We start from the raw sequence: 26,356 nt of genomic DNA on the forward strand, positions 1-26,356 counted from the left end.
TCTGTCTGTCTGTCTGCCTGTCTGTCTGTCTGTCTGTCTGTCTGTCTAAATAAATAACAATTTATGCAAAAATTATGCAAAAAAAAAACTATTTACCATAGTATCATTTTGTGGGTATTTTAGACAGAATGCGTTCATAATAACACTACAATGAAAAAAGACACAGTGACAAAGAATGTATTTTTAGTCAACTAGGCAGGCGGACTTCCTGTTTTTTACCACAAAATGACAGGTTCATCTGAAGTATCCACAGAATGTTATTACCTGCACTTACTGTGCATCCAGATACATCATTTGTGGTCACATTATTTCCACAAGTGCCTTTGAATTCATAAGGACTAGTCTGTATATGAAGTATTATTTCAAATAAATGCATTCTCATCATGTCAGTTGTATATTTGTATACTGAAAGATAGCAGTTTGGTTCTTCAGAATTTTTTAAGCTGCTACACTGTATATTCCAGCTGAGGTATCTATTCTGCACCCAAGTCAAAAACTTTTGTAAATGCTACTTAAAATTTGAATTACAAATAATTTAAGGTAATATATTATTGCAGGACATTGTGGCCGTGATCTCTGTAGAAGCACAGGCTGTGGAGATCAAATGAGTACAAAACTTAATGTCATATCTTCTCCTGCCTACAATGATTTATAATTTAAACATAGTTACATATAGTTGTTTATCCTCTGAAAAGAGACAACAAACTGGCCACAGGAGAAGCACCTTGGGCAGAAATCAAAAAACCTTCTAATCCTAACACTAGTACTGCACTTTATAAATAACATGGTGAATAAAATGCAGACAAAGGACTGTTGGCATTTGAAATGGAAAGGGGACTTAAATGGTACAGAGACAACTAATGCAGAGAATAGCAAACCCACAAATAAAGCTGTCACCTCACAAGATTTTGACATTTTTTACATGTAATTCCACTTTGAAGGCACGTCTGTGAAATTATTTGCAACCATGACAAAATATTGTGTCACACACATTATTGTGTCAGATTTTAATCAATTCTTTCAAGCATACTACAATATAAGTTCAAAAGATAGTTTTAGCTTTAATATGCAACATTCTCTGACTACTTATTTAGAATATTTTTTACATCAATCTAAACAGTTTAATCTTAAGGTTAAATAGACTCTGTAATTGGAGTTAAATATTTAAATAATGCCTGAGCAAATTTATAGTGTGCATCGCATGCATTTTCATACATTTTTGTTTATCATGATTGCATTCGGTGGAATTTTAATATCAAAATCCACCAGTCAAATCAATATCAGTAAAATAAAGAAATGACACAGTATCAGTTGAGAGATTATGCAATGAACTGAAGAAAAACAGATTTGTGCACTAGTGTGGCTAAAGCTCACTTTTCCACTTCAAAAGAGTCACCAGGACCATTCTCTTTAGCCAACATTTTTATTAATCTTTATTTATTTCCCTGTCTTCCTGTAAAATGGTTTAAATCTGCCTGTATTCTGACTGAATGCTGTGGGCAGGTAAAAAATAAGTTACATTTTTAAAATTAAAATAAGTTCAACAGTTTGTATTAGCATTTTTCACTGTTGCAAGTTTATGGATGCACTTTTTTTCAAGAAGTTAAACCACCTTTAAAAAATAATTTTATAAGATTGATGCTGCCACAAATAAATATTTTAATATATAGACACAGCCTAGTGTCTGACACATTCTAACAAATATAAAAATAAAGTTTGAAAGTGTTTTCATAATACAGTATGTCTAATGGAACATGCAGCCCAGATTAAGTTAATTGTGAGGTAACCTTAATGAGATATTTGTTAAGTTGTTTAATGTTAGGACAACACTTTTGGTTTTGTGTAATGGGCTAATTGGCCACTTCAAATTGATCCTTTATGAGTGTGAGTGTGGGTGAGTATACCTGTATTCTACGGTTGAGACATGGCCCCTGCCTGGCACCAGATGCCACTGGAATAAGGTCCCTATTGCCCTGAATTACATTAAGTGAATTAGAGAATGTGATACTTTGGAGGTGTAATTTTATGACTGCATGACTATGACATTGCAGACTTTTAGAAATGCAGTATATTTAACATCTTAAGAAATGTTTGTTACTAATCAGCTATGTTGGGCTGAATGGCTTGTTCTCATCAAAACCATTCTAATCTTCTAACACTTTATCAACTAAGTTGCATGGGTGGATAAATGAATTAATGTGATATTAATTCCACTTCACCTTTCATCCACAACCTGTCAAAATGGACATACCAGGCTACTCAAACCTCAAAATGTTTTCCAAGGAATTCCTAGATACTATCAAGCCAATTGAGAGATATAATTCATCCAACAAATAGCAGTTTTATTGGAAGTTGTGTCAAATTTTTCACCTTGTTGCAAAAAATACACCCAATAACCCTGCCCAGGAAGCACATTTCAAACACATGTCCTTATAATCTGATTCCTTTAGTCATTACCAAGAGCTTGTAACCAACCACAGGTGAAGATGGAGATGCAGACTCACTGGTAAAATAAAAATTTCTTTTGAAGAATTTGATTAACATTGATTATAAATAAGATTTAAATTGGACTGCATCAAAAACATGTTAATTGTGATTAATTTAGTTATCAATTCACAATTTAGTGAAATGAGTAAGAATTGTTTTTAAAAAGCAACAATAACACTTCAGAAAACAGATTACTATTAAAAATATAATTTAGCTTCAAAGCTGTTGTATACTTTTTGCTCATTTCAATCTAGACTATTTCACTAATTACCATATCCTCTTATATAGTCACTCAGTCCATCTTCTCCTCCCAAACCAAACAAAATTTCCAATTGATAAAAACACATTAAAAGCATGGAATGAGCTGTTAGTGTCCATATACCACTTGCTCTTAAATGCATGTGTTCTCCTTGTCTCAAAAAGTACAATACTGTACACACAAAACCATACTTTCCATAATTCTCTATGCTACAAAAACTTCTGATATCATTTCACAGCTGGAGAGTAGAGTCATTAAGGTGTTAAAAAGGATTTGCTTTGGAATATTAGTCAATTAGGGCGGCACGGTGGCGCAGTGGGTAGTGCTGCCGCCTCGCAGTTAGGAGACCCAGGTTCACTTCCCAGGTCCTTCCTGCGTGGAGTCTGAATGTTTACCCCGTGTCTGCGTGGGTTTTCTCCAGGTACTCCGGTTTCCTCCCACAGTCCAAAGACATGCAGGTTAGGTGAACTGCCGATTCTAAATTGTCCCTAGTGTGTGTGTGGGTGTGTGTGTGCATGCCCTGTGGTGGGCTGGCGCCCTGCCCGGGGTTTGTTTCCTGCCTTGCGCCCTGTGTTGGCTGGGATTGGCTCCAGCAGACCCCCGTGACCCTGTAGTTAGGATATAGCGGGTTGGATAATGGATGGATATTAGTCAATTACTAACACTTAAATTCACAGATCACAAGTTAATTTATCATGAATAAAGATAGCATATTCTTTCATCTACACATATATCTACAGCATATATATATAAAGCCACATGTCCCTGATTGACTATCTCATTGACTGATAAGGCATTCTTGGCTATTTGCAGAATACATAAGGTAAAAATTGTTTCACTAATGGATCAATTTCATGACCTTGAGGTGCTGAAATATCCAACCTCACCAAAAAGTTGTTCGGCTATACGTCAGCAGCATTGTGGTTTAAGTCCTGCCTGTATATGTTTTTTTTTATCTTGATCTTATTAATGTTTTATATACAAAAATACATGCATGAGAATAAGTAAGTATCAGTGCTACATAACTGATATGCCATGCAGTGTGATGTAGCACTTAAGGATGTCAGGTTAAGGATCACCTTGGACTTCAAACCCTGAGGTTGTGCAAATCCTGCCCCTGACACTGTCCAACCATGAGCAAGTCACTTGACTTGCCTGTGCTCCCATTTAGAAAGAAACACAAAAAAAAATGTAACCAGTTGTATCTCAGAAGCTGTCTTGGATAAACGCATCAGCCAAATAAGTAAATATAATATTGATCAACTTTTATTACTATAACACTATCTCTTATAGAAAGCATATTGTCCGTCATCTTTGTATCTCATTCCGTTAATTTTTAAATTGTTTTATTGCGTGTCCATTTTGCATTGCTCTTTTCTGTATTCTGTAATTTAAATTGTTTATATGTCCCTTAACAAATTGGAAATGTTTCTGTCTCTATTCCTGCATTGTACTTTATTTGTTTACATGTCTGACTTTTTCCTGCACAAATATTTTGCTGGGAATTTAAAATTATCACCTCAGTTTAGATGTGTTTAGCATTCTGTACATTTCTCTGTTCCTAATGTCCACATACTATCATGATAACGTTCTTATCCATTCCACAAGAATAAAGATGCAGCTGCAGAATTCACACCTTAATTAGTACTAGTAAATATATAAAATATAGAGATTACCAACATTGCTACTACTACTAATATAACCAAATAGATAATGCAAAACAGCATTAAATTAAGTAATTCATTATATTCTATACCAGTAACAGCACACTGCATGATAACATGCAGTGAATACACTTGAGCATTCATAGTTTTCATACTCTTTCTCCGTTTAGCATTCATTTGCAGAGAGGCTGATGTTCTTGCTGCTTCCTGAGCAGTTCTTCATTTCTCCACCCTAACTGCCCACTTCTTCTCTTCCTTCGTCGGCATAGTTTCAGTTTTCTCTCCCTTCGTCAGCATAGTTTTGCGTTAAAACTGTTTAAGTCAGTGTTTGTGTTGCAATTACTTAGTATGTTTACTTTCATTTTTCACTTAAGTTGGCACTTAAGTCTTCAATCTGCCTCAAGAATGATTTAAGATATGAAGAGGTAGGGGAAGTGATGGCGAAGGTGGTAGGGATGAGAATGGCGCTCGTATGCATGCGCCACACAGCTGCCCTGCTGGCCGCTGCCAAGAGTTGATTCTGCAATAAAATAAAAATAAAAAAAGGAGTTACCTTGGAGGTCAATCATCACTCTGAAAGCGAATAGTAGATGTCACATAGTATATACAGGTATGTACCAAATTTCAGGTCAATAGGTCAAATGGTTTGCGAGCTACAGTAGATTTAAAATCTTGGACAGACAAATGGACAGCCATGGTACTGTATTATATATAAAGATTTCCTTAATTTTAGGGTATATTCCTAAATGTTGCATACCATGTTTAACATGCATTCAATTTTTTCCACAACAGTATAATTTTAAAGATATGTAAGGTACTAAAAAATTCCTACTATACTATACTATACTATACTATACTATACTATACTATACTATACTATACTATACTATACTATGCTATGCTATGTTATGCTATGCTATACTATACCATACTATTATTATTCTTATTATGTGCTGCTGCTTTACAGACCAAGCATTCTGGTTCATTGACTGCATAGGTTTTCTTTCAGGTATTGTGTCTTTCTTCCTACATTCTCAAAGATGTGCATGTCAGGTTGATTAAGTAAAGTTAAACTCCTATGATTTTGATTGGGGGTATATGAGTGAGCTGGTGTCCCATCCTGGATTGCTACCTACCTTGAATTTGATCTTGTCAAGATAATCTCTAGTCCTTTGTGGCCAGGAAAAATAAGTTAAGAAGTTTACAGAATACATTGTACTATGTTGTTATGATTGTTATTAAAAAGTCATATGGGTTGGAATCATGGCATAGACGGTAGTGTTGCCAACTCCTGGATCCAGCATCTTTGGTTGAAACCCTATGAATGGTTGTTGTCTATGTGGAGCTGGAATGCTCCTGTTGTGTCTGCATGGATTTTCCTCCTGGTACTCCAGTTTTTCTCCCATATTTCCAAAGATGTTCTGGTTGTGTTGACACGTGATTCCAAACTATCCCTGTGTGAATCTGGTTGTATGCATGAGAAGGTTCTGTGATGAATCACTGCCCTATTTTCTGCCTTACATGCAATCCAGTTGGAACTGGCACTAGCCATGCAAAACTCTCAACTGGACTAAGTGAGTTTGAAAATTATTATGATTATGGAGTGTAATGGTGGTACAGTCATTATTGGTGAAGTATCTCAGCTACAGGAAATTTGGTATAGATACTGGCCTGGTATGTGTGTTTTTGGAGGTTGAGTATTCACCCTGTGTCATCATGTATCTGTGTGAGGTTTCCTCTGGGGATTCCAGTTTTCCTTCCTAAGCTATGCCTGTTAGGTTAACCGACAACCCCAAACTGGTTCAATGTTAATGATTGTGGGTGTCTGGCCTGGTAATCTGATTCAGGGTCACAAGTAGTAAAGGCTTATCCTGGCAGCCCTAGTCACTTAACAGAAACCAAATCTAAAAGAAGGGCCAGTCCTGCCCACTAATAATAGGCAAATATAGAAACCTAACACGGAAATATTTTGGAATGTCCAGAGAAAAATTAATGTAGGCAAAGGGGGAAAACTTCAATGCCCAAGCCAGTATTTAAACCTGGTCCCTAGAGCTGTGAGACAACACAGCTAACTGCTATGCCACACTCACAGTTAAGGAGATTAATGAACCAACCCTAGGTTAGGTACCAGTACTTTGCAGGGAACATATGGCTTACAGCTTTTTCAAAAAGTACTTTAGTTTGCTGTACTTCTGTCCCTGTGCTAGCTAGTAGTTACATTTTGGATCAAATTTAAGCAGAGATCTATCTTGTGCCCCATCTACCAAGGATGGACTCTAGCACCCTGCAGTCATGCATTGAATTAAGCAGGTTTACGAATGTTATATTTTGTTACAATGGTGAAGAAAGAGCTTGAATACTTATCGAAAACACTTATTTAGTAGCATTCCAGTTATGTCCTTTGACCCACTGCTGCTGTTTTTCTTCCTCAGGATAAACTAAAAAAAGAGGTGGGGAGGTTGCACTCCACTTATCTACTCCTGATTTATGGAAACAATCTTACACTGCATCAATCAAAAATTTCACAAGAGTTTAAAATCCATTTTTATCTGAAACCTTTTGAGTGTATGTAATTGCTTTTAACTGTTCCTTAATTATCAGTTCTTGACACTTTTAGGTTCTTACTGTTTTTCAGTTCTTTGTTCCATCCATCACCTTTTTGTGCCAAGATTGTCCATCACAGGGTCACAGACAGGCAGTACCTACCACTAAAACATTAAGGCAGGAACCAACCATACATATGACACTGATTCATTGCCTGGCTCAATCATGTTCACACCCACATCTCCATACTTACTGCATACTTAAAATTTAAAATTTCGCTTTCTAATCTTCAATTCATTATTGAGCCATCCGTCCATTTTCTGATGCTGTATATTTCATTTCAGGGTGATGGAGCACTAAAAGAATCAGTAGATGTAAAATTGATTACAGCAAACAGCACACACAAGGGGAATTTAAATTTGTTAGTAGAGGTAGCGAGTAAAAATAAACTGAAAAGCAGCCAATGAAAATCCACACATGCATAGAGAGAAAATGCCATGTGCGTCTAGAAACTGGCATTGTTGGGTAAGCCTGAGCTGTATTTTTAAACATTCCTTTCCTGAAGAGAGAGTCAAAAGCAGTAACAACTATGTTAAGTTTTATTTTTATGTAATTCTACTTTTTAGCAGATTGTTCACAATTTATGTAAATTACCTTTTTACATTTATGAGATAGCAAATAGAAACCCTGACCTGCTCAACTGTATAGAATGCTCTACATAATATAACACTCTCTAACCTGGCAGATCCAGTTCAAGATCCTGGAAGTCTGTCCTGACAGCTTCAAGTTGGAAACAGCAATGTTCATCCTAGGACGCATATTTACATGACGAATGTAGAATCGCTCAAGCCTAACCTGTAATGTATAAAATACCAGTCAAAAGACTTTATACACCCAGATATTTTCATGTTTTTAATAGAAATTGATACCTTTTTTATCAAGATATAATTACATTGATTTTAAAATAAAGCCAGCACATTACTAGTGTTTCTAATGGATATTACTGCTTGAAATGACTGATTTTTAATTTATATCCACATATGTCTCCAAAGCACCATTTTTGGCAGCCATTCCTTCAGTATCCTAATTGTAAACTCACTTAGCTTTTAAATAGTCATTTATAAATTCTACTTCATTATAGAAAAACCTGTATAATTACAGAATGCAGCTGCCAGAATCTTAACTGGGAAAAGAAAATCTGAGCATATCTCTCCAGTTTTGATGACATTACATTGGTTACTCATGCCATGCAGAATTGACTTTAAAATACTGCTAATGGTTTACAAAGCCTTAAATAATTTCGCTCCATCCTATATTTTGGAATGCCTGTCACCTTACACTCTAAGTTGTAACCTTAGATCTTCGAATGAGTATCTGCTTATAATTCTAAGAGCAAAACTTAAAAGAAGTGGTTATGCATTCTTCTGCTGTTATGCACCTAAAATCTGGAATAGTTTACAGATAGAATTTCACCAGGCCAATACAGAGGAGCATTTTAACAAACTGCTAAAAACACAATATTTTATGATGGCTTTCACATAGCTACATTTTAGTGCATCCCTGTGAAACTATATGTGCATTGAATTATCATTTTCATCAAGGCTCTACAATCCGTACTAATCCCTACTATTCTCTGCTGTTCTTTTTCCAGTTTTTATGTGGTTGTGATCTGTGCCACCACCATCTGTTCAAGGCACCATGCAGTCCCTACATTGATGGATTGAAGGCAGTACCCCAGATGTCCACATAACCATCATCATTAAATTCTTTGATGTGAAGCCTGAAAACCATGAGGACTGACTTAGATCATTTATGTTAGGTAGAATGCCCAGTGGGGGCTGGGTGGTCTCTTGGCCTTGGAACCCGTGCAGATTTTGCTTTTTTTTTCTCCATCCTATCTGGAGTTTTTTTTTTTTTCTGTCCTCCTGGCCATTTGACCTTACTTCATTCTTTGTTACTTAGTATTGCCTATTCTTATTTTTATTTCGTATAAACCTTTCCTTCTTCACCTTGTAAAGCACATTGAGCTACACCATTTGTATGAAAAGTTGCTATATAAATAAATGTTGTTGTTGTTAGCACTAAAGAAATCTGTTATTTTGTTCTTGATTTGCAAGGTGCTAACATACTTAAGTTCAGTTCTGGGTTCAAACTGGCCAAAATGTAGAATGAAGGTTATTCCATGTGACATGTTGTTGAAGAAACTGAAGATTTCATACAAGTGTTTTTGTTAATGTCTTAAGAGAAAAAGGCAAACTGGATGTAACCAAGACAGAAAAAGAAAGTGAAGGCCCAGATGAGCAAATGCATAAGAGAAGAAGTACATCAGAGTATGTAGTTTGACCTCTTCAATCAGGACAGTAATAGACACCGTTTTATAATATCTTCAGTTTCTTGGCAATCTGTCACATGGTGTAACCTTTGTTCTGCATAAAATAAATAAATAATTAAATTGATAATAATAATAAAAATAATAATTAGACATGTTTCTTGAGAAAGCTGTTTCACCTTGGCCATTTCTGACCCCAGGACTGAACTTTAGGCATGCCAGTACTTTACAACACAAGTGAACAGAATAACAGGTTTCTTCAGTGCTAATGAAATGAACAAGGGTTCTCTAATAAATAATTAGGATTTATTCATGACTAATTAACAATATGCTAAGGACGTTGGCCATTAGGACACTGAAGGAATGGCTGCTGAAAATGTGGCTTTGCAGTCATATGTGAATAATAAATTAAAAATTAATCATTTCAAGCAGTAATGGCCATTCAAAACACTATGTCTTGGCCATATCTTAAATGAATTTAATGTTAACATTGATAAGAAAAGGTATCAGTTTTTATTAAAAATATAACTGTAGTAGTAGGGTGTTGTACCATCTTAGCCATGATGGATGCAATGAGAAGCCAAACAAATAACACAGTATGTTGGCTAAATGAATATATATTATGCAAGCTTTCACAGTAACTGAGGTCAAAAGTCTGAACACATCCAGAAATTGTCATATTTTTAAGTGACAAGTCAAGCAAAATGACACCTTTTATTTGCTAAGAAAACAGATTGCAATATGCAAGCTTTCGAGGCAACTGAGGCACCTTCTTCAAGCAGGTGAAAGCTTGCATAACCTGCTTGAAGAAGGTGCCTCAGTTGCCTCGAAAGCTTGCATATTGCAATCTGTTTTCTTAGCAAATAAAAGGTGTCATTTTGCTTGACTTGTCACTTAAAAATATGACAATTTCTGGGTGTGTTCAGACTTTTGACCGGTATTATATAACATGAGCAACGTTCGGGTGCAGCGTTTTAACCAGGATATTTGACTTGTGAGGTGGCTGCGTTACTCACTGCGTCACCCTGCTGCCCATGTTCACATAACTAAGAAACTAATAAGAATACTTTGCATATACCGACCTTGATTGGTTGGTTCTAAACGATAAAAGGTGCTATTGTTTGTTTTGGGTCACACACTCGGCTGATTCTTTATTCATTTGTTCTTTGTCTTCTTTCCCATTTTTCTAAACGTCTACAGTAGTGTCTAGCGCCACACTGAGGGCGTGACGTAAAACAACATCGTACCCTCTCGCCCCCTCCCGCCTAACGTCAAACCGCCTGCGACGAGTGGGCGTTGTCGCCTTTTGATGATGTAGCACGAATTTCCACGTCGCTGTGAAGATGGCGGAAGTGGACGAAAGCAGTAAACCTCTGGTAAGAATTAGGGTGTTTCAGGTTTTTTTTCTTGCGCTTTGGAAGCCGAACGTGACATGCTGTTAACAACTGAAAGCAGGGACACCGATGACAATGTCAGTGAAGTGTTGCGTTTATAGACGTTATAGGAGATGGGTGCCCTGGGAGCGCAGTGTGTTTTACTGGATCTTAGGACTGGGAACTTGCACCGATCTCTTATTTCGGAGCTATGAGCTATGTGGTCACGTTGGGTTTTGTAAATTGAATTACGGCTCCTCCTTGTACCTTCAGTTTTATTCTGTGAACAAATACAGCAAAAGTGTACACATTCAAAGGGTGACAGCAGAAATGAGGCAGACGAGGGTGGAAAGGAACTTTGGCAATGAACACCCCATCTAGGTAATGAGTAACCAATAACTCCTTTATAATGGAACAACCTTCTTTTCCCTGGCGAGCTTCATAAAATTAATAGTTTTAATTATTTTATTTTCCCTTCGCTAGTATCCAGAAACAGTGATCTGTAAAGCGAGGCAACGGATGACCAGCCAGCTGTGCACTATAAATACTATTAACACTGGTTCCTGGAGGGTCCACTTTTTTGCTACAACCGATATCTTAAAATCAACGCCATTTCATGCCGTTCATGAAATAAGCTATTTAATTCTATAATTCTGTTTCTTTTTAGTGTCCTTATTTCTCCACACCAGAGATTTCCAAAAACTGTCTTTTTTAAATGATCGCTCCATTAACATGTCTTTGGCCAAAACTAATTAATATTTCTCAGAGTTTCTGTTTTTTTCCCTGATATTTAATAAAACTTTGTGTGGTGGGCACACAGGTGGAAACAATTAAGGTTTCGGAATATTAAAAGGTTAGTCACTTAAAATTACCAAAAATATGTAGGTTATGCTAGCAGTAAGAAAGTATTTGAAGTGAAAACCTGTACCCACAGTAGCCTTCCTGTACCTGAGTTTGACACATGTACTTTAGGATGAGATTATTTTGTTGCCATCTCTGCTGTCTGTTTTATATTAAGTGAAAGAGACGTTTGCAGTTACTAGGGTGCTAAAATTCGTTGAATGGATTATATCTAATAATGTACTTGTTAGCAGTGGTTCTATTGGAAGATTTTCCATGGCAACATTAAATACAATCCAACATGTTAACTGCATTGCATGCAATGCATTTTCTTGTGGTGCACTGAATTTTGGCATTGTTTTCTTGTGTCATAATTAAAAACATACCAAACCAAATGATTTATTGCTTTTCACTGTGTCACACAATTTTTGTGTTAGTTTAATATGCAAAAGTGTGTTTTGTTTTATGTCCATAGATCACCTGTCATAATTTCAAAAGCAAAAAAATATATTGCATTTTGCTTAGCAGTTGTTCCAAGTGTATTGCATTTTGATTCAGCATCACATGTTGATCATGCCAAAATTGATTAAAATTAACTGACTGGTCAGCGTCTAAATAGTGGGGCAAGGGGTATTAACAGCTGGGGTATGAAGTGTTCCACTTCTTATATCATATTGTTCCATTCTCCTTCTGATAGTCCTGACTGATATATTAGAAGTGTAGTAATAGTTGATATTGTCTTCCCCATCTGTAAGTATTTACAAACTACATTTATGGAAATATCTGTGTACTAGCTGTGCTACCTGCCCAAGATGGGTTGAAATCTAAGTAATCAGCGTAGACCACTGCGTTAATGTTTGTAGTGTACCATACAATGCATATGTCTCTTGCTATTTGGTATGCAATTCATAGAAGCAGTGTTAATGTTTATGATGTGCCATCTATTGGAACAATAAAGGCAATGCATTTTAGTACTAAAATGTTTGTGATGCTCTATTTTTGGAATGACAGTGGCATAGCAACCAGACAGACACTTATTCTTTGATTAAAGTGGATGGACGCCCTGGATGATAATCTACATAATTGTGTGCTGTAGCTGTTCGGGACATTATCTCTTGATTGGGTTCTAAGGATGTTTCTGTAGCAGTTGGATATTCTTCTCGTGATGCTATTTTTATTACACTGGCCCTTTTTCAGCAATCAGTCAACATGGAAAGGAAAAAAAAACACATCATTTACATTGCCATCTTCTACCTTTTCAATGCTCGCTCGTTCACCTATTTTAGAAGGGGGTGAACACACTCATGATTGGAAAGCCTTGTACGTCAAGTGTTGATGCCCAATGCCCCATCTTTTGATGCTGATTGGTAATTTTATTACGGTCGGTTTGGCATGAATAATGCATGATCTTGAATGAAAATGCCATATACTTGGAGCAGCCGTGAAGAAAAATATTTTTAGTTACATCAGGCAAAGTATGGACATGGATTAAATGCAGTATGCTTTTGTATTGTATTTTACGAAAATTGCATGTTGTAGTGAAAAGCAATCAATCATTTGGTTGTTATTTTTTAAGTATGACATAGTCATTATTTTGGTGATTCTTACTCAGAGCCAGCTACAGTAAAAGTCAGTCCATTTTCTTAACCAACAAGCACAGGGAGAAGGTCCAGCAGGGGTTGATAGGTGTTACTGTTTCTACTCGAGTATGTGAGATGAGTTCAAATGTATCCATTCTGGCATTGTAGAGGTTTTTTGAGTATTTTGGAAGCGGGGACAGTAGCAACAGCAGCAGCATCAGCAGCCTTGCTTGAACAGGTCAGCACTTTCACTCATGTGGAATCAATCTTCTTCTTCTTCTTTTGGCTGCTCCCATTCAGGGTTGCCACAGCAGATCATCTTGTTCCATATCTTTCGGTCCTCTACATCTTGTTCTGTTACACCCATCACCTGCCTGTCCTCTCTCACCACATCCATAAACCTTCTGTTAGACCTTCCTCTTTTTCTCTTGCCTGGCAGCTCTATCCTTAGCATCCTTCTCCCAATATACTCAGCATCTCTCCTCTGCACATGTCCAAACCAACGCAATCTCACCTCTCTGACTTTGTCTCCCAACCGTCCAACTTGAGCAGACCCTCTAATGTACTCATTTCTAATCCTGTCTATCATTGTCACACCCAATGTGTGCAAGGTGTTTGAAAAAATAGTAAAACATCGAATGATCATTTTTGACAAAGTAGGAATTTGCACTCAGGTCCCAATCCAGGTGGTTCGTCGTGTGGTAGATGCGGCAACGAGCTGTAATCAGCGCATGCTCCCAACTTGTCTCTCTCTCTGTCGGAATTAAACAGTATATACATCTAAATACAATATAGTTTTAAAAAGGCTGCTATTACTGTTCTTTGAATTGATGGCTGTCATAGGTAGTGGCTAATTGATGAGGCCATAGATGTGATTGGAGGTTGTTTTGAATGATATCAAAGGTATGCGTCTTTGTACAAAAGATTCCCTGGACTGTAAAAAATGGAGGACACAGAATTGTCAGCAACTGGTTAAACCCAGAGGTTAAACTGATGATGATTATGATAATGATAAGTAGTAGCTAGTTGGCTGGCACAGGGCACACATTTGTTATGTAGTGTCTCTGGACTGAGTTGGAAAAAGGATAGGGCATTTTGCTATTGATTCCAAGTTTTAAAATGTTATGATATGGTATGATCTTGTGCAAGTTAATGAAAGTACACTTTTATCCCCGACTTCCTAACCTTCAGATTCATCATTCAGGTGCCTGCAGCTGCCATTTGTTTGTCCGTAGGCTTCAACTACAAACTGTGCCTACTGCTTAGTCGCTGTCTCTGCTTTGAGCCTGTGAATATAAATATGCAGATACTTTACTTGACTCAAGGGGACATTTAGCATTTATTAAATTTCACTTATTTCTTGAATGTCTGTATCTAACATTAACCACTGCATCTCAAACACAGACATGAGTTACTTAAATAGAACTAAGAGAGCAGTGAGCCATTATACGTGCATATTGCTGCAGGTATTAAGGAGCTCCAGTAGAGTTTTTGGATATACTTCAGCTGAATAATTAATTGCCTAAAAGTTCTTTATGCTGGTGTGTTACAGAGAGGGTGTGCAGCATTGTTCATAAAGGCCATCAGTTTTGTCTTCATTCTGTCCTCTTCTACTACCTCCAGTGTGTCAAGAGTATATCCCAAAACTAAGCTTTCCTTCTTCATCAGTTTGCTGATTCACTGGACCTCACCTGATGTAATGTTACCAGCCTAGTACACCATAGCATAGAAAATCACACTGATCATCACACAGTTAAGGAATGTGTAAAGAATGTAATTATCCACATCAAATGAATGCAGTCTCCTAAGAAAAAGAATAATAAGCTAAAATGTAATCTTATTTCAGATCACTTCATTAGCACATGGAGATTGCTAAAGAACTGTGCAGACACATTAACACTAGAATTACCAAAGCTTACGAGTGTAGAGAAAAGCCAAGCAAAATGACACCTTTTATTGGCTAACTAAAAAGATTACAATATGCAAGCTTTCGAGGCAACTCAGGCCCCTTCTTCAGGCAGGGGCCTGAGTTGCCTCGAAAGCTTGCATATTGTAATCTTTTTAGTTAGCCAATAAAAGGTGTCATTTTGCTTGGGTTTTCTCAACATTCATAATGGCTAACACGGTACAACACCCTAGTGCTACAAAGCTTACGAGAAAACTCGTAAATCCGGCCCACCTTAAATCCACTCGCACGTCTCCATTCAGCTCTTTTGTTTTGTAAATGTGTTGATAATCCCAAGCTGCAAGCAGCCTGCTATACCATCCCCGCCACCACCAGAGAAACTGCAAAAACATCTCCCAACTGAAGCCCTGTTTATCAGTGAGTCAGGTACCTAGGCTAAAAAAATATATTGTAACACACATTTCATGTGTGTTCCGTGTCAACAAAGATCTGTGTAAGTGTAGGATGACAGGAAATGTTGAACACATACCTAAAAGACAAACGTTTTCCATGTTTTAGTACTAACAATAAAATGTATACATGAAGTGTATAATGTGTGAAGACTGAAGTCCAAATATCAAATAAGCACTTTCACAAAAGATACAAATATAACAGAACAAATGCACTTTTTTTCCCCTAAGACTATAACTGAAGAAAAAGAAATCAGGTTAGTGTTGCTCATCATTTTGACTTCTTTGGTAGTATAGCGGTTAGAGCCGCTGACTCCTATTCAGAATATCCTGGGTTCGAATCTTAACGTCTCCCAAAATAAACGTTTTGAGTAGTGAGCTGTTCTTATTGTTACTATTGTACAATAAAAGTATACATTTGATTTGAGTCTGTAACAGCCGATCTGACACTGCTGTTTTCAAATAAAGTCGCGCTGTAACAGAGGTGAACTCAAATCGGAGAAAGAGAACAGAAGCCGTCCCCACAAGAAACGTCCACTCACATTCGATCTGGCTTTTATATAAGTAAAATATAAATGCTTATTATGTCTCTCTATTACACAGTGCTCTTGTCTGTCAATGTGTTATGGATCTTAAAAATAATGCATGTCTTATGGATCTTAAAAATAACAGTTATAAAGACACTTGTTCATGTTAATTGCAGTCTCAATTGTTAAAAAATATTTTAAATGGAGCATCCCACATGAAAATATAACGATCTCATTAACTGACAGTGCATACCAATTTATACATTTTATGTCCGTTTGAGGTTAAAAAGAAAAAAAAAATAACACTTTATTCCCAGTGGGGAATCGAACTTGGTTCTCTGAGGTACGGCAGACCTGCTGCATTCTGATTGGCTGAGCAGTCTGTGTCAACTAACAGCGACTGGCCCCCGCGTGGGAGTCAGCAGTTCTTAGCATTGCACCACACAAGCTGTTGTATCAACTGCCTACCGTAACCTGTTTTCTTTTTTCTTTGGTTATATTCTTGAATAAAAGCGCACTTGTTTTGTTATACTTGTACCTTTTGTGAAAGTGTTTATTTGATATTTGGACTTCAGGCTTCACACCTTATACACATGTCGTAAAGACAGTCCTTGGGTGTGTGTGGGAATTGTTAACATTTGAATCTGATGATTGTATATAGCGCAGAACTGACCTCTCTGTACTATTTGCATCTCCTGGAGTTCAAAAGAAATACCAACATGCAGCAACATGTGGACACTGGACCACGTCTTTATATGAAAATGGCGTCAGATCCGGGGGGTTGTGGGAACTTGAACGTAAGAGAAAAAAAACCCTGCTAACTTTAACTATAAATTTACAGATGCAAATCAAATGTATGTTTTTATTGTATGATAGTAACAATAAGAGCAGCTCACTACTCAAAGCGGTAAATTTGGAAGGCAGCTGATATCGGAACCGCGACCTCTTAATTGGAAGGCACCAGTTCTTAGCATTGCACCACACAAGCTATCGTATCAACCGCCTACCGTAACCTGCTTTCTTTCTTCTTCGGTTAAATTCTTGAATAAAAGTGCACTTGTTTTGTTATACTTGTACCTTTTATGAAAGTGTTTATTTCATATTTGTATTTCAGGCTTCACACATTATACATTTCATGTCTACATTTTGTCAATTATTACTAAAACATGAAAAACGTTTCTGTGTTAACAATGTTTTTACAGAGATTGTTGATGACACTGAACACACATGAAATGGATGTATTCCAAATGACGATATACTTTTTTACCGTATAAAGCTCCAGCACTTCACTCAAGGATAAACACTGAGCAGTGACAAACTTATTTGCGAATTGAACTGCGGCGGTGGGCGGGGGGATGGGATAGCAGGCTGCTTGCTGTTATCGACACATTTACATGACAAAAGACGCTGGCGGAAAGGAACGAATGGATTTAAGGTGGGCCGGATTTATGGGTTTTCTCATAGGCTCTGGAAATTCTAGTGTTAAAGTTTAAAAATGCATTTTTAAAAACTGTGTTTCTAAGAGTATACATGGCCCTGAGTCATTCTAATGGAAGGCCCCATGTATAAGAACATTATTCACAAATGTGTGAGATACAGTTTGTGTGCAGGGGTAGCAGCCTAGCAGTCATGTTTTGTTTAGGGCTGACCTTTCCTGACCCCTTTTCATTAAGCAAATATGTGCAATTGAGCTTAAGAAACTTTACACATAATTAGAGTATTTTCATTGCTAAGCCATCGTTATAACTTGTTTACAGCCGGGTTTTCTACTTAAAATACATACAGAATTAAGTACAGTGATACCTTGAGATATGAGTTTAATTTGTTCCATGACCGAGCTCGTAAGTCAAAATGCTTGTATCTCAAATTAATTTTCCCCATTGAAATTAATTGAAATGAGATTAATTCGTGCCAGCCCCCAAAAAACCACCCCAATTTTTTATTAAATGTTTTCAACATAAGAAAAATGTATATAATGAACAAATATTGTATACAAACAAAATAAAACCTAATGCATAAAAGAGAGTCTAAAGAAATAAACAGACGTTGGCAAAGCCGATTAGCGTATTGTAATGTTTTTTTCTTTCACTTCACTTTTGCTTAACTTAATTTTCTTCTTCACTAGTTTTTTTCTTTTTTGCCACGCTTTCATCACGTTCATTCGCAGGGCGTTTCAATAGAAACCTGTCCAAGGAGCTTTGTTTAGTCCTCCCCTTTAGAAAGTTTCTGAAATGAGTTAGGCAAGTGTCATTAAATAGCGCGGCTGCACGTTCACTTTCTTTTCATTAAAGTCAGGCGTTAGGCAGGTGTCATTAAATAGCGCCACTGTATGATCAGTTGTAATTTTTTCAGGGTGTTTCTTTAAAGTTCGAAACTTTTTCCCACATTGCAAACACTTCCTTTATCTCACTTTAAGAGATAACCTCCTCCGCGATACCGGTCTCCCGCAGAACCTCCGTATGTTGCTGCGCATGTAGTTCCGTCAACTCCTCTGTCAGTTCCTCGGAATGTGCGGGGACAAGCTCTTTGATGGCTCGTATTTCGAATTTTGGCTCGTAACACAAGACAAAAAATCGACCTAGTGACGGCTCGTATCTCAAAAAACTCGTACATTGGGGCACTCGTATCTCAAGGTATCACTGTAGTTCATCGTAGAACCTGATTTCCATCTTCTACCTTCATTTAATTTCTACATTTTTTTTCCTTTTTAAAGAATCTGGCCCATTAAATGAAACCGTTTTCCTGGGCTAGTGTCATCAGAGTCATGTGAGTTTTAAAAATATGGATTGTGTTAAATGTGTTATGCTTATAAAAGTAAACCTTTCTAACCTATCAGAGAAGTGCGTAATCTTTAACCTTGGCAAGCACTTGTCACAGCTAAACAAGCTGTGCAGAAAAGGCCATACATGTTCAAGGTCCCTTAGTGACAGTCACTGGACTGTGGTTTGCAGTTTAATACCTTTGAAATTTGGTAACCCTGACAGATTGTTCATTGCTTACGTATTATAAAGGATGGAAATGAAACCATGAGGGAAAGCAAATTCAAAGAAAACATTAGTTCAAAATTCTTTCATCGACTCTCCCATGGTTTCACAATATGAACGTTTTAGAATGCTATTTTCTGTGTAAGTAATGCTTGTTGCTGGTGTCCAAGGCCTGGCCCAGAAAAACATACATAATTGAAATTCAATAGTAGAATACCCACCATAATTTGAAAATACTTTTGCTCTAATTTCTAATTTAATACACAGTAAAACAGTGCAAGATATTCCCAATTTAATGTAGACAAGTGAACTGATTCAGCTTTCTTACCCAATTTAGTTTTCTTTTTATGTACAGTACTGTGCAAAAGTTTTAGGCAGGTGTGAAAAAATGCTGTAAACAAAGAATGCTTTCAAAAATGGAAGTGTTAATCATTTAGTTTCATCAATCAACAAAATGCAGTGAATGAACAAAAGAGAAATCTAAATCAAATCAATATTTGGTGTGACCACCCTTTGCCTTCAAAACAGCATCAATTCTTCTAAGTACACTTGCACACAGTTTTTGAAGGAACTCGGCTGGTAGGTTGTTCCAAACATCTTGGAGAACTAACCACAGATCTTCTGTGGATGTAGGCTTCCTCACATCCTTCTATCTCTTCATGTAATTCCAGACACACTCGATGATGTTGAGATCAGGGCTCTGTGGGGGCCATACCATCACTTCCAGGACTTCTTGTTCTTCTTTACGCTGAAGATAGTTCTTAATGATTTTTGGCTGTATGTTTGGGGTCGTTGTCCTGCTGCAGAATAAATTTGGGGCCAATCATACACCTCCCTGATGGTATTGCACGATAGATAAGTATCTGCCTGCATTTCTCAGCATTGAGAGCACCATTAATCCTGACCAAATCTCCAACTCCATTCGCAGAAATGCAGCCCCAAACGTTCAAGGAACTTCCACCATGCTTCACTGTTGCCTGCAGACACTCATTATTGTACCGCTGTCCAGCCCTTCGATGAACAAACTGCCTTCTGCTACAGCCAAATATTTCAAATTTTGACTCATCAGTCCAGAGCACCTGCTGCCATTTTTCTGCACCCCAGTTCCTATGTTTTCGTGCATACTTGAGTCGCTTGGCCTTGTTTCCACATCGGAGGTATGGCTTTTTGGCTGCAACTGTTCCATGAAGACCACTTCTGGCCAGACTTCTCCGGACAGTAGATGGGTGTACCTGGGTCCCACTGGTTTCTTCCAGTTCTGAGCTGATGGCACTGCTGGACATCTTTCAATTTCGAAGGGTAATAAGCTTGATGTGTCTTTCATCTGCTGCACTAAGTTTCCTTGGCCGACCACTGCGTTTACGATCCTCAACTTTGCCCGTTTCTTTGTGCTTCTTCAAAAGAGCTTGAACAGCACATCTTGAAACCTCAGTCTGCTTTGAAATCTTTGTCTGGGAGAGACCTTGCTGATGCAGTATAACTACTTTGTGTCTTGTTGCTGTGCCCAATCTTGCCATGACATGAAACTGTCTTCCACATCCTCATCTTGGTATCAGAGTTTGGCTGTTCCTCACCCAGTTTTAAGCCTCCTACACAGCTGTTTCTGTTTCAGTTAATGACTGTGTTTCAACCTACGTGTGACATTGATGGTCATTAGCACCTGTTTGGTATAATTGGTTGATCATACACCTGACTATAATCCTACAAAATCCCTGACTTTGTGCAAGTGTACCTATAAGAATTGATGCTGGTTTAAAGGCAAAAGGTAGTAACACCAAATATTGATTTGATTTAGATTTTTCATTTGTTTGCTCACTTTGCATTTTGTAAATTGATAACAAGAAACAATCATTATTTATATTTCTGAAAGCATTCTTTGTTTACAGCATTTTTTCACATCTGCCTAAAACTTTTTCACAGTACTGTATATGTTAAAAAGTTAGACAGTCATTGTCAAATTCTGTGTGGAAGTTTAGGAGTGTTGTAAAGTTTACATTTTAAAGAGCTGGTTTTGAAATAAGATCTAATATATTTTTTCACCCTAGTATTTGATTATTGTTTTGACACAAGTTGTTAAAAGTACATTACTAACATTTTTTTTGGTTGTATTGAGTAGCTTGATTGATCATGTGCGTACTTCACCTTTACAGTTTGCTGGTCTATCTGATGTTTCCATCTCTGAGGACATTCCTGTTGAGGGTGAGATTTCTGTTCCAGTGGATTCTCCAACTCAAGATGATGAATACTCAACACTTGATGAGCCAGTCAAAGAAACCATTGTGAGTTTTAAATAAATGAATGATAGGTGGGTGTAGTGGGGGTACTAGGGATATCACACTGACATTTAAGTGTACTGTTTTCTTTTTTTTAAAATGACCCTATTTTTCTGTTAGTGTCATTTAACTATTATAATTCTAATATTTTTTTTATTATTCATGTGTTTCACCCTTCTTAAAAACATTATCTTTAACAGTGAATACTCCCCCTTGAAACATGGAAAATAATTAAAAGTCTGTTATTCTGTTTGTAATGTATTGAATCAATGAAGATTGATTTCAGTCAGACTCTTTGTATTGCATTATTTAACAAAATGCATTGTCATAAAGCATTTTAAGGCATGAACAAGATTACTGTACACTGTCAAAAAGTAAAATTTACCAGTATGGTAAAAACAATAACAGAAAATATAGACAAAGTATTGACAGATTTTAGAAGGAATTTGGTATGCATTTGAAAAAATTTTAATCTAACTAAACATAGCCAACAGTAACAGTGCATAAATGCATCACTTTCCAGTGGCTGTCCGCACCTTCTGCATTTTATATCTGCTATACGTATTTCAGTCTGTTTTTTTTTTTTTTTTTGTCTATTCAGTACTCTGGATTGTCAACTTTAATTGTTTTACCTAAAAATTTCTGTTCTGCCGTGTTACACTACTCTTTTCTGACTTTAAAGGGAAGCGATGCTTTACATTGGTTTGCACTTATTTAGGGCTGTCTGTGGTAAGTTTGCTGTATAAAAGACAGACATAGCTCACCATATTTTATCATGGCGCAGATTTAATGCACCGCTTCCAACTGCTTTAAGCAGTTTTAGATGTCAGGTACCAGATGCTATCTGAAAAAGATAAAACCTCTGTTGGCTACATTATAGATAGTAAAGGACATTTTCTTTCAGTCACTTGTATGTCCACAGTTTTGTCAATCCGTAAGTCTATCCTTATCATAAAGCCAATAATTTAATTTTGATCCCGCACGACTCTGTTTTGAGAAGTAAACTGCTTTTATTCTTACTATTAGAATAAAAATATACATTTGATTTGAGTCTGTAACAGCCGGTGTAAATGTATGGTACTTGTAAAGATTAGCGTTGGTTTTTTTTTATTTAGTTTTATTCTCCCAGTTACGTTCACACACCCCCCGACCGATCTGACACTGCTGTTTTCACATAAAGACGCCCGATCCCAGCCAACACAGGGCTCAAGGCAGGAAACAAACCCTGGGCAGGGCGCCAGCCCACCGCAGGGCGTGCACTCACACACGCACACACACCAAGGACAATTTAGAATCGCCAATCTACCTAACCTGTATGTCTTTGGACTGTGGGAGGAAACCTGAGTACCCAGAGGAAACATACGCAAACACCGGGAGAACATGCAAACTCCGCACAGGGAGGACCCAGGAAACGAACCCGGGTCTCCTAACTGCGAGGCAGCAGCGCTACCCACTGCGCCACCGTGCCGCCCAGAATAAAACTGAATAAAAAAAAAACCAATGCTAACCTTTACAAGTACCATACATTTACACCCGCTGTTACAGACTCAAATCAAGTGTATGTTTTTATTCTAAAATAGTAAGAATAAGAGCAGTTCACTTCTCAAAACGGAGATGTGTGAGATCAAACTTGTGACCTTTTGATTACCAGTTAGCAGTTCTTATCGTTACGCCACCAAAACAGTCGTTTTAAAGACGTGTCAATGTTGCACCCTAACGTGGGTTCTTTTTCTGCAGTTATATTCTTGAATAAAAGCCCACTTGTTTTGTTATACTTGTACCTTTTGTAAAAGTGTTTATTTGATATTTGGACTTCAGGCTTCACACATTATATGCTTCATGTCTACATTTTGTCAATTATTACTAAAACATGATAAACGGTTCTTTTTTTTTAACAATGTGTTTACATAGATTGTTGTAGACACACATGAAATGCATGTGTTCCAAATAACGATATAGATATGTCAATTTGCTTGACCTCTCACTCTATACAACTCTAAGCAACTGACACGCAAGTAAACAGACTTGAGCTGAGAAAACTTGCAACGGTAGGGGGATGTGATAGTAGACTGCTTATTGACACATTTAAAAGACAAAAGACGCTGACTGAGAGGTGCGAAGGGATTTAAGGTGGAACGGATGTACGAGTTTTTTCGTAGGCTTTGGTAATTCTAGTGTTAATTTCTTTTATTGGAGATTGATTTGTTGTTCTCATTGTATATGCTTGCTGTACAGTAATGTGAATTTTGTTGTTTTTTAGGGAATGGCATCTGTTTATTAGTGCCAAATGTTTTTGTGGAAGCTTGCATTCAGCATTCTCCTGTTTTGCTTTAAAAATAGATGGGTAGTTCCATTGTTATGGTTCTTTTGTATTTGCTTATCATATCTGTGGTAACTTTTGTTTGCTCTTTTCTTTTGCTACTCATTAGTTTGGCACTGTCTAGTACCATGATATCTGTGGTCAGCTGAAGTGCCAACAGTAACATGTATGTCACATTCTGTTAAATCATGAATGATACAGCTGAACGTATTGAGAAAAGACCAGAGGAATTTGTATCTGTATTTGTTTTAAAGAAATTGTACTCTTTTTCTATTTTTTGTGCCTTACTGCCCCATCCCTCTTATTAAGCCTTTCTATTTTATCTGTATATTCATGATGTATCTGTATTTTGCTTCTCCTCCAGCACTGATTTATGTTAATCCAGCTTTTATATTTTCTATGTGCAGCTCAGAGATTTAAAGGCAGTGGGGAAAAAGTTTGTCCATGTTTTATACCCTAAGAAAAGCACTGCACTGCTGAGAGATTGTAAGTACAAGTTGTCTGAGATGTGCATGTTAAATTGATTGACATCTATAAATTGAATGAATGAACACTAGTAATAATTTGTTTGTGTTCATTTACCCAGTGGTATAATTGCATACTATCCTTAATAAGTGAGGTTGAAAATTAGGTAGAAGATCTTGTGTAAGAAATTTATGGAATTTTATGTTAAGTTTAAATTACTTTTACACATTCTCAGAATGTTTACTTGTAAGGTGTAAGGCTAACTGGCAAGTCAGTTAGACTTTGTTGGAATAGCTTGAATAGGTTCTATGTCTAGCTAATGGAACAGCTTTTGGTTGTTACTAGAGCTGTTGATCACAGTGTTCAACAGTGTGAATAGAGAGATATTTTAAAAATCAAAAATGCTAGAATTAATTCCTAGTATCGTTGGCACCTAGCTATTTTTATCATTATAGTTTTTATCATTTTAATTTTTATAGTTTTATGAATTATTTTTTTATCAGTTTAATACCCAGTTTAAAATTGTTTATTTTTGTTTTGTCTTTAATTTTCAGGGGATTTATGGGGTCCTTTGTTGCTGTGTGTAACGTTGGCTCTGTAAGTTCAAAATGATATTTGTTTGACATTAACGTTTATAGGATAATATTTTGAATTTAAATACTCATTCATCTTGCTATAAGAAAGTAAATATTGCATTCATGTATAAGCCTCTGTAATTATAAAATCAGCAGTTAGCAGTGTTGTCATCCTTCTTGTTTATAAATGCTTTAATGATTTTAATTGTATAAACCATACTTACTCTTTGCAGCAAGAGCAAACACACCCATATTGCCCCAAAAAAATCTGTGTCCTTTCATTGTGATTTTAAGACATTTCATTAAAAATATGGTTCTGATAGGCCATAGAAAAATACTGAAAACTGTGTTTTTAGGCAAACTTTTTTTTTTTTTTTTTTAACCTTTTAGGCTTTACAGTGATCCCTCGCTATATCGCGCTTCCCCTTTCGCGGCTTCACTCTATCGCGGATTTTATATGTAAGCATATTTAAATATATATCGCAGATTTTTTGCTGGTTCGCGGATTTCTGTGGACAATGGGTCTTTTAATTTCTGGTACATGCTTCCTCAGTTGGTTTGCCTAGTTGATTTCATACAAGGGACGCTATTGGCAGATGGCTGAGAAGCTACCCAACGTACTTTTCTGTCTCTCTCTCTCTTGCGCTGACTTTTTCTGATCCTGACGTAGGGGGATTGAGCAGGAGGGCTGTTCACACACCTAGACGATATGGACGCTCGTCTAAAAATGCTGAAAGATTATCTTCACGTTGGCTACCTTCTGTGCAGCTGCTTCGTGAAGCGACATGCTGCACAGTGCTTCACATACTTAAAAGCACGAAGGGCACGTATTGATTTTTTTATCTCTCTCTCTCTCTCTCTCTGCTCCTGATGGAGGGGGTGTGAGCTGCCGCCTTCAACAGCTTTGTGCCGCGGTGCTTCGCATACTTAAAAGCAAACAGCCCTATTGCTTTGTTTGCTCCTTTGAAGAGGAAGATATGTTTGCATTCTTTTAATTGTGAGACTGAACTGTCATCTCTGTCTTGTCATGGAGCACAGTTTAAACTTTTGAAAAAGAGACAAATGTTTGTTTGCAGTGTTTGAATAATGTCCCTGTCTCTCTACAACCTCCTGTGTTTCTGCGCAAATCTGTGACCCAAGCATGACAATATAAAAATAACCATATAAACATATGGTTTCTACTTCGCGGATTTTCTTATTTCGCGGGTGGCTCTGGAACGCAACCCCCGCGATGGAGGAGGGATTACTGTACTAAAACTAGAAGATTACTAGTGTTACGTTTAGTTTAAAACACTCACATTTACCGTCTATCCATTGCTTTTTTTTTTTAGCTTAGTAAGGAAGAAATTAATTTTAGTAAATGTTGCTTGTAAATCAATATCCAGTTGTGTACTATAGATCTTCCATCTTCCAACTGCTGCTTGTTCATTGATGCCTTTATACTGCAAATGTTGCCAAATCTTTTCAAGTCACAGATTTGACAGTCCTGTCAAAATGGTCCACCCTAAAAAGGAAATAATGTCGTCTTCTCTTGTTTCTTCACCTTGCTGAGGTTTCAGTGCTTTTAAATCTGTTTTAACAGAATGTTGCAGAGAAGTTCTGTAGACAGCAAAGAGGATGGTGGTCCCCAGTTTGCAGAAGTGTTTGTCTTAATCTGGTTTGGATCTGTTGTTATTACACTAAACTCCAAGTTGCTTGGAGGCACAATGTAAGTATTTGGAATACATGAGTATGTTATGCTATGTTTTGCAGGCATATATGTCCTAGAAGAGTTTATTGAG

General features: G+C 37.0%; 1 protein-coding gene across 11 annotated transcripts in view; it reads left to right on the forward strand.

The window, feature by feature from the left end:
• Positions 1 to 10,550: 10,550 nt before the first annotated feature.
• Positions 10,551 to 26,356, forward strand: part of yipf6 (Yip1 domain family, member 6) — a 798,052-nt gene continuing 782,246 nt past the window's right edge. For all 11 annotated transcript variants that reach the window (XR_007936388.1, XR_007936389.1, XR_007936387.1 and 8 more), the window contains exons 1-5: positions 10,551 to 10,659; positions 21,093 to 21,221; positions 23,943 to 24,021; positions 24,555 to 24,597; positions 26,158 to 26,283. Coding sequence is in view for 1 of the 11 variants with exons in the window: in XM_028815499.2 (XP_028671332.1) it covers positions 10,627 to 10,659; positions 21,093 to 21,221; positions 23,943 to 24,021; positions 24,555 to 24,597; positions 26,158 to 26,283 (410 nt within the window). In the remaining 10 variants the exon portion in view is untranslated. The remainder of the gene's footprint in view (positions 10,660 to 21,092; positions 21,222 to 23,942; positions 24,022 to 24,554; positions 24,598 to 26,157; positions 26,284 to 26,356) is intronic.

Source organism: Erpetoichthys calabaricus, chromosome 12 (assembly GCF_900747795.2).
Source record: "Erpetoichthys calabaricus chromosome 12, fErpCal1.3, whole genome shotgun sequence".
Lineage (NCBI taxonomy): Eukaryota > Metazoa > Chordata > Cladistia > Polypteriformes > Polypteridae > Erpetoichthys > Erpetoichthys calabaricus.